This window comes from Ascaphus truei, chromosome 1 (assembly GCF_040206685.1).
Source record: "Ascaphus truei isolate aAscTru1 chromosome 1, aAscTru1.hap1, whole genome shotgun sequence".
In the NCBI taxonomy this organism is placed as follows: domain Eukaryota; kingdom Metazoa; phylum Chordata; class Amphibia; order Anura; family Ascaphidae; genus Ascaphus; species Ascaphus truei.
The window spans coordinates 220,851,181-220,863,836 of NC_134483.1; the positions used below are offsets into that span (position 1 = coordinate 220,851,181).

General features: G+C 47.7%; 1 protein-coding gene across 2 annotated transcripts in view; it reads left to right on the forward strand.

Moving 5' to 3' along the window:
* The window catches only part of TRIM36 (tripartite motif containing 36), an 89,826-nt gene that overhangs the window by 14,406 nt on the left and 62,764 nt on the right, over positions 1-12,656 (forward strand). The window contains exon 1 of one of the 2 annotated variants that reach the window (XM_075601459.1): positions 136-588. The exons of the other annotated variant lie outside the window; for it this stretch is intronic. Within the exon in view, the coding sequence (XP_075457574.1) occupies positions 550-588 (39 nt within the window). The 5' untranslated portion in view covers positions 136-549. Of the gene's footprint in view, positions 1-135; positions 589-12,656 lie in introns of those variants that run through there. 2 annotated transcript variants of the gene reach the window in all.

Here is a 12,656-nt window from a genome sequence, read left to right on the forward strand (position 1 = left end):
GACTGTGCACATGGTCTTCCTGTGAGTTTGTGGTGATTTCCTTCCCCCCCCCCTCTCCTCATGACCCTGAGTGTCATCACATTATGCAGTGTGTCCTCGTCTCTATGGTGACGCACCGGTCCCGCCCCTTCCCGCGCCCAATACACCTGCCGTGCTTGGCAGTGTGTCCCCACGCACCCCGGAAGCGCGGGACTGGCAAGAGCCACGTCCTGAATTCGCCTCGAGGCCGGGCTCCCGCGTGCAGATGCCAGTCGCTCTCGCGCCCCAAGAGGCAAGAGCCAACACCGTCACCCGTCCCCTTCCTTGGCGTCCAGTCCGCCTCTGCTGTCATCCCTTCCATTGACCACGCCCCTATATAGTGGAAGCGGCACCTTAGCCCCGCCCACTTGGTGCTGCTGGCCCCGCCCCGCGGGCGTTGGATGATTCCGCGTTGAGAGCGGTGCAGTTCGAACTTTGAGGTCCGTCAGCTAGTCGCGTGAGTGAGGTCCGGGCAGTGCTCGCGCCGCCGCTGCTTCCTGTGCCCGGAGCCGCTTGTGTCTGACAAGGAGGATGGAGGATCCGCCGATCCGGGAGGCGGGGGACTCGCAGGTGAGTGTGCCCGGGAGAGCGGGTGGGTGGAAACATCCCGGGGGCGAGAGAGAGACTATATATAATTACATAGATCTAATACACTTTACACGCAGTGATGTGAGATGCACGCGGAGTTGGGGTGTTTGTATGAATACAGATATCTTATCATGCACACGGTGCCTGGCACTTGCCTGGTTTCAAATCGTTCACATGGCAGAAGATCCCGTGCTGTAACGTGTGGCGGTGCTTCCTGCCTCTCTGGGTTTGGGGATTCCCCGTGTCTGTGGATAGTTTTTGTTACTTGATTCCTGGACTCTGCCCTCGTCCTCTTGCAGCCTGCGGCCATGCTCATTAGGCACAGCGGTGTTAACGCAGTCTGACAGCTCCGCACCATAAGAGACCTTCCCTTCTACATGTAGTTAAGCAAATCACAGTCACATTCGTGCTTGGGATCATTATTAATTTAAGGTAGCATTTTTTTTTCACTGTCGTGGGCTATGTCAATGATTTGGAAAAAAGACTTGGACTTTTGGTCATTCTGTTACAATTGCATGCAAGGAGTTGGGAGGCAAATGGGCTTGGCATCAGGCCCCCTCTGCCTGTGAAATGTAGTGCAGTACTGTAAAGGGATTCGCCTTAATCCATGAGATCAGTGATAGAGAAGCCCAATGTGTCCCGTGTTTCCCTCTAGTCTTTCATACAAGAGCAGTTTCTCTCTATGCATCAGCCCCAGAAAAAATATCTGCAGCATAGCAATGGGCGTCTCCTGAGAGAGGCGCATGGGACATCTCAAGAGCAGCCTTCAATGCTGATCTCCCAGAAGTGATGGTGCAGCCTGAAGTCCTTTTTGTTTTTGTAATCCCCCAGATTAGTCTACAAAGCAGTGTTTGAAAACGATGTGATTTTTCTTTAGAAGTGAAGTGCACATAGGAAATCCTCTGCCTGTAGAGTTTACAATTCAATTTTTGCTGTCGGGCATAAGGAAATGAAGGGACTTGCCCAACGCAAGAAGATGCTGACCCGGTGTTCAAACCTGGTTCACCCTCATTAGGTAGTGACGCTATTTGATATCTGCAAAATGAATCCTAGTGGCGAGCTCCCAGTGAGTTGAGTGCATGATTGTGGGAGAACAGTCACAAATCTTTTTAGTCATAGTGACATAACTCAAGTCATAATCTTTTAAAAGGCTATATATCCTATTCTTTTAAAAATAGACCCTCTGTTAAAAATGCCAGGTTATCATTGGTTAGTATAGTTATTTGTAAATGCAAAGTTTAGTGGTACCCTTTACTGCTTTAGCTTATTGGTGGGCAGCAGGCGACGGGAGCCGCTTTGCCCTTAACCTCTTTCCCGGTGCAGTGGGATTGTGGACGTTAGCTGGCTGGGGAGAAGCTTGTACCCACTGCTGCAATGTCCCTTCTGCAGAGGAGTGGGGGATAATGTCTGGCTCTTTAAAGGGCACCGAAGGTATATCATGTTGCCCACGACTGCTCTAGTTCCATCAGTCTTGGATCACTGGTATATGATCCCCCTAATTGTGGTGATCTCTTGATTTTTTTTTTGTTGCTTTACACACACTCATTATTACACTTGTGTTGTACTGGCCACTTTCACCGCCCCTTATTAACGTCTGTCGCATTAAAATAAATAAAATGACTTTTACGTTTCCTTTACCCAAATCACATTTTCCATTGCAAAATCCTCCAGCAGTTTTCAATTCCACACAAGTAATGCTGAAAGAGATTTTTACTTTTGAAAAAAGATTATTTTGATAACGTTTTCGGTCTTGTGTTGCAGCTTTGTCAGGAGAACAATGCTCTCAACCAAGCCCTAAACGAGCACAGTGTGTAGTGTACACATTCAAGTGACAAGCCATAGTGTGTATTTTACAGAATTTGTCCTGGCCTTTTTGTTAGTTGTTTGAGAAGTCGTTAAAATATATTAAACTGCAATAAAAAAAGATACCCGTGCATGTAAACCTGGGAGTACCATTTTCAACCAGTGACACATGACCATTTCTAGACTGCCTGACATGTTTGTGTGTGTATATACTGTTATACATGTAGATATAGATAAAGTTATTTTATGGATGCGTCGTCATGTTTTCAATGCTAATGAAGAAAAGATGTCTCCAAGCTGCAGAGAACTTTTAACTGTGGAAAACTGAAAGCCATTCACTAATTGTCACGGGAAGATGGGGAAATTGCTGATCACAAATCCTGCAGTGCTTCTTAGTCCTGCATCAAATTGACAAAAGCCAGGCAAAATCGATTTTTGTACTCTGGGTTGTTTAAATGTGCAGGCAATTTGTTGACACTGGAAAGAACTTGCACTTCCTGAATCGAATAGACACGAAGTCTACTCTGCAGCATATAAATGTTGCTCTTCACTGGGCTGTTTCTCCCAAAGCCTGTTTCTTTTCCCACAGAAATCCAAAATGCGCAGACAAAACTCTGTTTCCAAATGATTAACTGCTGTCCAGGGCTTTCTCCCAATTCATTCAGCCAGACTCTAATTCACTCTGATCTGTGCCTCTGTGTAATTTTGAAGGAGACAGTCACCCCACCTCCTGCCGTGACCAAGTGTAATTCAGTTAGATTGTTATGGCAAGCTGTGTTGCACACATTCAAGGGTTAGATTGCCATAGCCTTGTAAGATCAATTACAAAAGTGCATATTTAAAGAGGTTGTATAACATGTAAAATCCTGCATATAGTCTTTACTCAAAATAATGATGCCTCCTACAATTTAAAGTACCATTTCATTTTTTTTTTTTTACACCTTCAAGTAAAAAGCCAATAGAAATATCTGTAAACATGGTGCAAAAGCTTAAGACCATCCCTGTCATTCTCTCCTTTAAAGAGACGCTTAATATATTAACAACCGTTTAGTGTTTTGTGAATGTATTTAATTGCGTGTAACAATGAGTAACTATCTTCTTTTATGCAAACACTTCCATAGAAGTGTGTGCGCCATGTGATTGTAACATACATGTGGGAATAATTGGTCTTTTGTTTTTTGGATAGGAATATAAATATTCCCTGAAAAATTACATTTCTGCATTCTCCAACCTGATGCAGGACCCTGAGAGGTTCGAAACCTCCTTCGCCTGTAACATATCAACTACTAATTGTTGGTCCAATAAAAGATATCTTGTCACTTGCTCCCTCTCCCTCCATTGTTACTACATGGAAGAAAAGGAGCAACGTCCCCACCCGCCTTTTACTTCTGTATTCTAAGACACGTCCAGTTAACCCATCGCTGCTACTTTTGTAATAAGGTTTATGAGGAATAACACAAGCAGGCATTTGTCATGTGCTTACTGATTTTCTTTGGCTGCCTTTCCTACCCTCTCTCCTATAGGAATAACCAGCTGAAGGTCTGTCTCCTAGCATGGGTTTCCTATTGCAATGCCTCCTAGGTCCAAAATTGACAATGCTAGTGACATTTGTAATGGGCGAAGTATGGACAATATGTTGCTTTGTTTCACAAATATACCTATAATCCGTGCTTGACAAATCCCTTTCGCCGGGGGCAAGTAGATTTTGTGAGCGGCCGAGGTGGTGGCGGGACTGGCAAGACTGGAGTGGATGAAGAAGCTAGCGACGGGAGAGGACGATCACCATGTCGGCAGCCGGAGGCTTTTGATGGCGATAGGCAGGTGGCAGTAGGGCAGCAGGAGAGTATTCAGATCCATGTGAGCAGCAGGAGAAAAGCCTGCTGTAGTCCAACCCTGAAGTCTTCATTTAAGTCACCTGAAGACGTCCGGGTCGGACCGCAAGGACGCGCTCCTTCCCCGCTTTTCTCCTGCTGCTCGCATGGATCTGAATCCTCGCCTGTTGCTGCTCTCGACATGGTGACAGTCTTCTCTTCTCCCGCCGCCGTCACCAGCTTCTTTAGCTCTAAGGCTGGGCCCATGGTACGTGTGCGGAGGCTGGGAAGTGACTCGCGTGAAGCGGCAGTCTGAACGCTCAGTGTGCGGACGCCTCCGCACGGTCTGCGGCACCATGACCCCAACCTTATCCTGGTAAATTGATGGGGGGGAGAGGGGTGAGTGTGCTTGGCAAGTGCATTTATTTATGTATTTCCCCCCCCCCCCCCCCTAAATTGTTGAGCCCTGCCTATAATTTGAAAGTTGTGTTTTTTTAAAGTTTGTGAACGTGGTAAGCAGACTTGATTTTCCTAGGTGTCAGAGTTGAGCAGCACTTTTCAGAAACCTGTTCTTAAAGCCGCATTTTCTCTGGCCCGTTTTTTTTATTTAGTTTGAATAAATTCAGCTTCCTTATGTAGCACCCCTATTTCCACCGCACCCCCCTGGCAAGAGGGACAGGGGGTAAACCGGTTTGTGACCTGAATAAGGCCGCGCTTATAGTGCCGGCGACGCGACCGATGACGTCGCCATTAGCGAAAGTTATATTTCAGTTTAAGCGAAGTTGCTGGCGACAAGGCCAGTGATGTCACGAAGGGGGAGGGGCAGCTCTCTCTGGTTTAGAGACGGTCACATGTGGCGACTGTCTCTAAAAAATTAATTTACCTGGCATCAAAATTTTGGGGCGCTCAGTCACCGGCGCGCTTGCCAAAAGCGTTTGCGACAGTCAATGTATTTGTTTTGGAGCGGCGTCGCCGGGCATTTATAAGCGCAGCGTAAAGGGTGCATGTGCTCAGTGGTTTACCTGGTTGCATCAACAGGACAGGTTTTCATCCGGTGCTTCTCAGGTTGGCTGGATTCATGCAGGCTTGTATAAGGCCCAGGCCATGGTTAGTGCTTGCTTGCTTAAGCGTGCTCTCGCTTGCTGATGCTTGCCACTGAGCCCCTACAGCCGCAGTTAAAGCGGCTTTAGTAGGGGCTCGCGCATGCTTTCCGTTGCTTGCTGAGGCGCTCTTGAACAGAGCCGACAGTGAAATTTTTTAATTCACGCGCTGACTCCGCTCACGTGACGCCTCAGCAACCAATGAAAGGACAAGCAGGGAAATGTGAATGTGGTACTTATTGTGTGCGTGCGTGCGAATATATTTATCAAAGTTGCACAATGTTAATAAATAATTTATTCTCACATGTCCTTTTTTTTCCTCATTTTTAAAATATTATATAATACACACACACACACGTTCCCCAGTGACACACACACGTTCCCCAGTGACACACACACACACACGTTCCCCAGTGACACACACACGTTCCCCAGTGACACACACACACACACGTTCCCCAGTGACACACACACACACACACACACGTTCCCCAGTGACACACACACGTTCCCCAGTGACACACACACACATGTTCCCCAGTGACACACACATGTTCCCCAGTGACACACACACACGTTCCCCAGTGACACACACACACACACATGTTCCCCAGTGACACACACACACACACACACGTTCCCCAGTGACACACACACACACACACACGTTCCCCAGTGACACACACACACACACACACACACGTTCCCCAGTGACACACACACACACACACACACACGTTCCCCAGTGACACACACACACACACGTTCCCCAGTGACACACACACACACACATGTTCCCCAGTGACACACACACACACACACACGTTCCCCAGTGACACACACACACACACACACGTTCCCCAGTGACACACACACACACACACACACACGTTCCCCAGTGACACACACACACACACACACGTTCCCCAGTGACACACACACACACACACGTTCCCCAGTGACACACACACACACACACACACACGTTCCCCAGTGACACACACTGACGGCTACCAAGTGACACACACACACACACGTTCCCCAGTGACACACACACACACACACACACACATGTTCCCCAGTGACACACACACGTTCCCCAGTGACACACACACACACACGTTCCCCAGTGACATACACACACACACACACACGTTCCCCAGTGACACACACACACACACACACACGTTCCCCAGTGACACACACACACACACACGTTCCCCAGTGACACACACACACACACGTTCCCCAGTGACACACACACACACACACGTTCCCCAGTGACACACACACACACACACGTTCCCCAGTGACACACACACACACACGTTCCCCAGTGACATACACACACACACACGTTCCCCAGTGACACAAACACACACACACACACACGTTCCCCAGTGACACACACACACACACACACACGTTCCCCAGTGACACACACACACACACGTTCCCCAGTGACACACAGACACACACACGTTCCCCAGTGACACACACTGACGGCTACCAAGTGACACACACACACACACGTTCCCCAGTGACACACACACACACACACACACGTTCCCCAGTGACACACACACACACACGTTCCCCAGTGACACACACTGACGGCTACCAAGTGACACACACACACACACACACACGTTCCCCAGTGACACACACACACACACACATGTTCCCCAGTGACATACACACACGTTCCCCAGTGACACACACACACACACGTTCCCCAGTGACATACACACACACACACGTTCCCCAGTGACACACACACACACACACACGTTCCCCAGTGACACACACACACACGTTCCCCAGTGACACACACACACACACACGTTCCCCAGTGACACACACACACACACACGTTCCCCAGCGACACACACTGACGGCTACCAAGTGACACACACACACACACACACACACACGTTCCCCAGTGACACACACACACGTTCCCCAGTGACACACACACACACGTTCCCCAGTGACACACACACACACACACACACGTTCCCCAGTGACACACACACACACACACACACACGTTCCCCAGTGACACACACACACACGTTCCACAGTGACACACACACACACACACACACACACGTTCCCCAGTGACACACACACACACACACGTTCCCCAGTGACACACACACACACACACACGTTCCCCAGTGACACACACTGACGGCTACCAAGTGACACACACACAGTGATACCCGCCTAGCAAACGCTTGCTGTCTTCCCTGACAGGACAGCAAAAAGCTCCTGGTAGAGCGAGCGGCAGCAAGCAAGCAGCAGCACCTAAGCGCTTACTATGTCCGAGGCCTTAGGAGTATGTTGGAACAATTGTACAGGCGCCAGGAACTTTTCAACTGGGTTCATCTCTATATAAAGAGCCTTTTTGCCCTGCTCAACACAATCCCACGATCCTATAGTTGGGAATCGTTGGCAGCTCTCCCGGCCTCTTCCAAGACCTGTGACGGAGACTACAACTCCCTCAGTGAGTGTAATGGCCTTGGCTCCTGTTTCTTGGGAGCCCCTAATACTTGGATACTGTCCCTAAGCTAAACGCTATACAAGGTGTCCTAATGGCCAGCCAGGATAGCTGGGAGACCTCCCTCCGGGACCCTGGGTATTAAGGTGCTTCTCTTAATGATAAACAGGGCCTGTTTCTCTTGATGGTAAAATGGGGTCTGACCACAAAATGGTGGATCCCCACCTTTTTATACTCGGGGGGGCGTGGCCAACAATCTGCCCCAGTAACTGGGCAGATTAGAATGTTGCGATATCATCATCGCGCCACATCCTGTAACCTAAGTGACAGTTTCCCGAACTAAAGCAGGCTAACTGTAACCTTTTTACAGAGAAACATATTACATACTAAAAGGCAATAATGGAGCCCTGCAAGGGATTAACCCCTACACTGCCTTCAGGGGCTAATACTGCCGAGGGTGCTACACTTTTATATTTACGCCAATGTAATGATCTAAGCTGCCGATCGATCCTTTCTCTTGTGATTGGGCGGTGAAGATCCTGTTTCCCTGGGCATGCAATATGGTTGCTATAGCAACCCAAGGAAGCTTAATACATTCGTCGTTTAAAAAGGCATGAAGAGTGGGAAAAGAGGCAACTTTATCTAATGCTACACTGGTTTTATATATTTACAAAAAAAGGGCTTTGATTGAAATGCTTTAAAAAGAAATGTAAACAGCAATATATTTGTTAAGCACAATTGCTTTTATTTAAAATGACTAATTGCTTGATATGGTGTTTCTAGATTATTTGTGTTTTGAAAGGTAGTAATTTGGACTGTGGAGCTAAAGTCATTAGAGGGGTTCGAAGTGTGCTTTAGGCCAGGGGTATGTGATTTTGTTTTTTATTTTTGGGGGGGGGGGGGGGGGGGAGCAGTGGCTGCAGAGGCCCAGCGTTCGTTCCCGAGGAATTTAAATGAACTGCTGGTGGACCACGCGAGGCCTCTCTAAATCAGTTACCGGGAATCAGAGCTGCTATGACACGTCGCCATGGCAACGTGGTGTCGTCATGTGACACCTCGGCGTCACTTGACGCCAGCAGACAAGGTAGAGGGGGAGCAGGCAGGGGGGCGCAGTTCCAAAAGTTTGCGCTCCCCGGCTTTAGACCATGAAATGCCACTTGTACCACGTTGGTGACGAACTGGGTTTGAAATGGACTTAATGAGCATTCCCAAAGTGTGGGGTGCATTTATTTTCTTAGTCCAGTATTTTGATTGCATTTATAAGACACAGTAAGTTATGATGAATAAAAGTTACCCGACCCTCCACTGTACAGCAAATAAAAATATCACTTGTGAGCACATTCACAGGTCTGCAACCCTGCTTTTCCCCATTATCTCTTAGGCTACGCTTATAGTGCCGGCGACGTCACGCTGCGGTTGCTGGAAAAATCAAATTGAGATGACTTCCAGCGATCGCGACCAAGCCGTTGCTGCGTCGCACTTTTTTTTTAAGCGCACGCGAAGGCGGCAATGCATTTGTTTTGACGCAACATCACGGTCGTTGGCACTATAAGCGCAGCCTTCGCATACAGTACTTCCACTTCAGGAGTTCTGGGAAATGACATTCAAAGGAGCACTTGGTGTGTAATTTTAGCTTCTTATCCATTTTAACATGTATCCCTATAAGCTTATGCCTCCCATATTACACCACGTTTTCAGCACAGCACTTTAAGGCTAAGGCCCCGCTCCCAGAGTCAGCGCGCCTGCACTGCAGACAGGTGGTGCGCTGACATACACAGACCGTGATATGCGGTCTGTAGGGAGCGGGAGTGGGAGGATTGACAGGGAGGGGGGGCGTGGCTTGAGCGGAGGGACCCGCTACTCTTCCCCCCCCCCCCTCCCTCCATGGGCTCGGGCTGGAACTGCTGATTGAAGGTAAGCAACACACACACGAAGGCACACACACACACACACGCAGGCACTCACACACACACACACACACGCAGGCACTCACACACACACACACACGCAGGCACTCACACACACACACACACGCAGTCACACACACACACACACACACACACACACACGCTGCTGTCACTCCACACTCCTCCCCGCTCCCCGAAGCCTCACCTCCTCCCGAAGCCTCACCTCCTCCCGAAGCCTCACCTCCTCCCGAAGCCTCACCTCCTCCCGAAGCCTCCCCTCCCCATTGGCTTACAGCCATACCACGTGACGCGTCAACGCTAGGGAACACCATTTTCTTGTGTCCCATAGGGGCTGACGCACCACAGCGTGTAGTGCGCTGTGCCGCCAGGGGGGACCGGGACCGGCTCGGGAGGATTCCCCTGCTGGTGGGGAACTCGCGTGTGGCCGCCCGCGCCAACGAGCGCAGCGGGACCGAGGCCTTACTCAGGTTGTGCTGAAAAAGCTTGGTAATACCGCAGGCATAAGCTTATAAGGAAAGGTAGGGTTGCAGACCTGTCTGACATGTGAATTGTTGTATTTTTTTTGCTTTTTAAGAAATATTTTTATTACAAGCAACTATTTCACCCCCATTCCTACTGTTTCACTTTATTAAAGCTCTTTCACTTTTAATGGGAGAAGTAGATCAATGTCTTTATCTCCCTTTTTACTCACAGCAGCTGGTAGGAAAATATGACCTCACTCCCGCTATCCAGGCTAACAAATGTGACACTTCACCCGTGACCAAGTAATTGAGGAAGTCCATTTGAGATTACTCAGGGAATCTACAGCTAGTGACGAAAATGTATAGAAAACGTATTTCTGTTATGTGCAATTGCAGTTCTGTTTTGAATCTTTCTCTGGCACTGACAATGTACTTAAACTAGCACATGTGCGAGATGTAATGCAAGTGAACTGTATTTCAGATAAACACCAGTAGTTTTATATAATTTAATATATAAATGCTCTTTTTAATGATAAAAAAAATATATAATTTGTTGGAAATGTTTGATCTTTTGGTTACCAAAGATTCAGCGATTTCACTGATCACCGATCCGGCATTTTCTGCTATGCACTCGGATCATTAGGCCTCGTCGGCGCTGGCCGCGATGAAACACATTGCAGCAATGTTTGCCGCCAGCATGAGCAAGCGCCTGCTCGGCTCTTAGCTGCTTGCAGAGCAAGCAAATTTTAATTTGTCGTCCACATGAGCGGTTCGTCCAATTAGGGCGAACCAGCTCCATGACGTCATGGCAGTGCCACCCCCCGTGCGTGCACTTAGCCGGACACAAATCTCCCGGCTGAGCAGGCAGCGTGACGTCACCGCGCATGCGCGCTTGCTCCCTGCCTGGCCGCAGCCTTAGGCTTTGCCTATAGTGCCGGCGACACGATGGGTGACGTCACCCGTCGCCACCGGCGAAAGTTATGTTTCGCCGGTCGTCGGCATCGCGGGATTCCCGCAATTTGTTTTGTTAAAGGGCCGTGACGCGACGGCCCTTGAAAAATCAAATTTTGCCGGCGGCGGGTTTTTGCGACGGCGATGTCGCTGTCGGCGGTGGCGGCAATGCTTTTGTTTTTGGGCGAATTCGCGTCACCGTCGCCGGCACTATAATCACGGCCTAAGGAAAAGGAGCGACTCAGTGTGTAAAGACTCTGACTGGCAGTGAGCAGGGGAACCTGGTTCAATTCCCAGCTCCTTGTGACCTTGGGCAAGTCGCATTATCTCCCTGTGCCCCAGGCACCAAAAACATAGATTGCAAGCTCCACAGGGCATGGACCCGTGCCTGCAAAATGTCTCTGTAAAGCGCTACATTATACAAGAACATGCTGCTGCTATTATTATTATTTTTATTATTATTTGGCTATTCCGACCATAGATTCCTCATCAGACCATGTTTGGCAGAGTATTTCCGCTGTATCTCTTGATTACATATAATAACTTAGAACTTGGTCATTCTGAAGTGGGAATTAACAGGGGCTTTGTTAAAATAAATAAACTGTAGTCCATTATTGTCAAAATACGGCTAAATCAAAATTTGAACACTTGCGTCATTAATCTTTTGAGATTAACACTGTATTGCTGGTATGCATTTTCTCTCCCTCCCCAACCCCTTTATAGCAATAAAGCAATATTGGCATTTATCTTCAACATTAAAGTGTTAAAAAAAAACACTTGTGTGTTGCTGCTTTAAAAAGATTTGTATCCAGAATGATTAATAATTTAAGGTGGGAAATCACTTAGCATGAAGGACAGGACTTACCTCGGGGACACTATATAAAGGGTCTCCCTAAGTTATTCTAACATGACAATTCAGACAATTTAGAGCAATTCTTCTCCGTTCCATGCTGTGTACATTTTTTTTATCTTGAACTGTTTTTTTGTAGAATTTAAAATACAAATGCTTCCTTTTCTGGCTAGAAACTTTTCAAAATGGGTTATGCGAAAACAGTTTAAACCACGATCAGGAATATGCTTTTATACTCCTTCCTTCCTTCTTTTTTATTTTTTTTTGTATTTGATGGACATTCCTACACTGCAGTAAAAAAACTATTTGAACAGTTAAGTTGTCCTCTTCTCTACGAGGTAAACTGTTAAGTTGGTAATTGTAACAGTGCATATTTCATTACGTCAGTTAGTAGCGTTATGTGAAATGCTTGCTTTTTTGTTTTGGGCCTGTACTACAATATTGGAGAGATCTAGTACAGCATTTCTAATAGGCCTAAATAACATAACTACGGCAAAAATAAGAGAAATGTGACTGCATATGGAGGATCTACAGTATACACATACCCAACAAGCTCAGCGAAACCCCTACCATTACCACATAATAAGTGTGTGTGTGTGTGTGTGTGTGTGTGTGTGTACTGTATATATGTATGTGTCAAAAG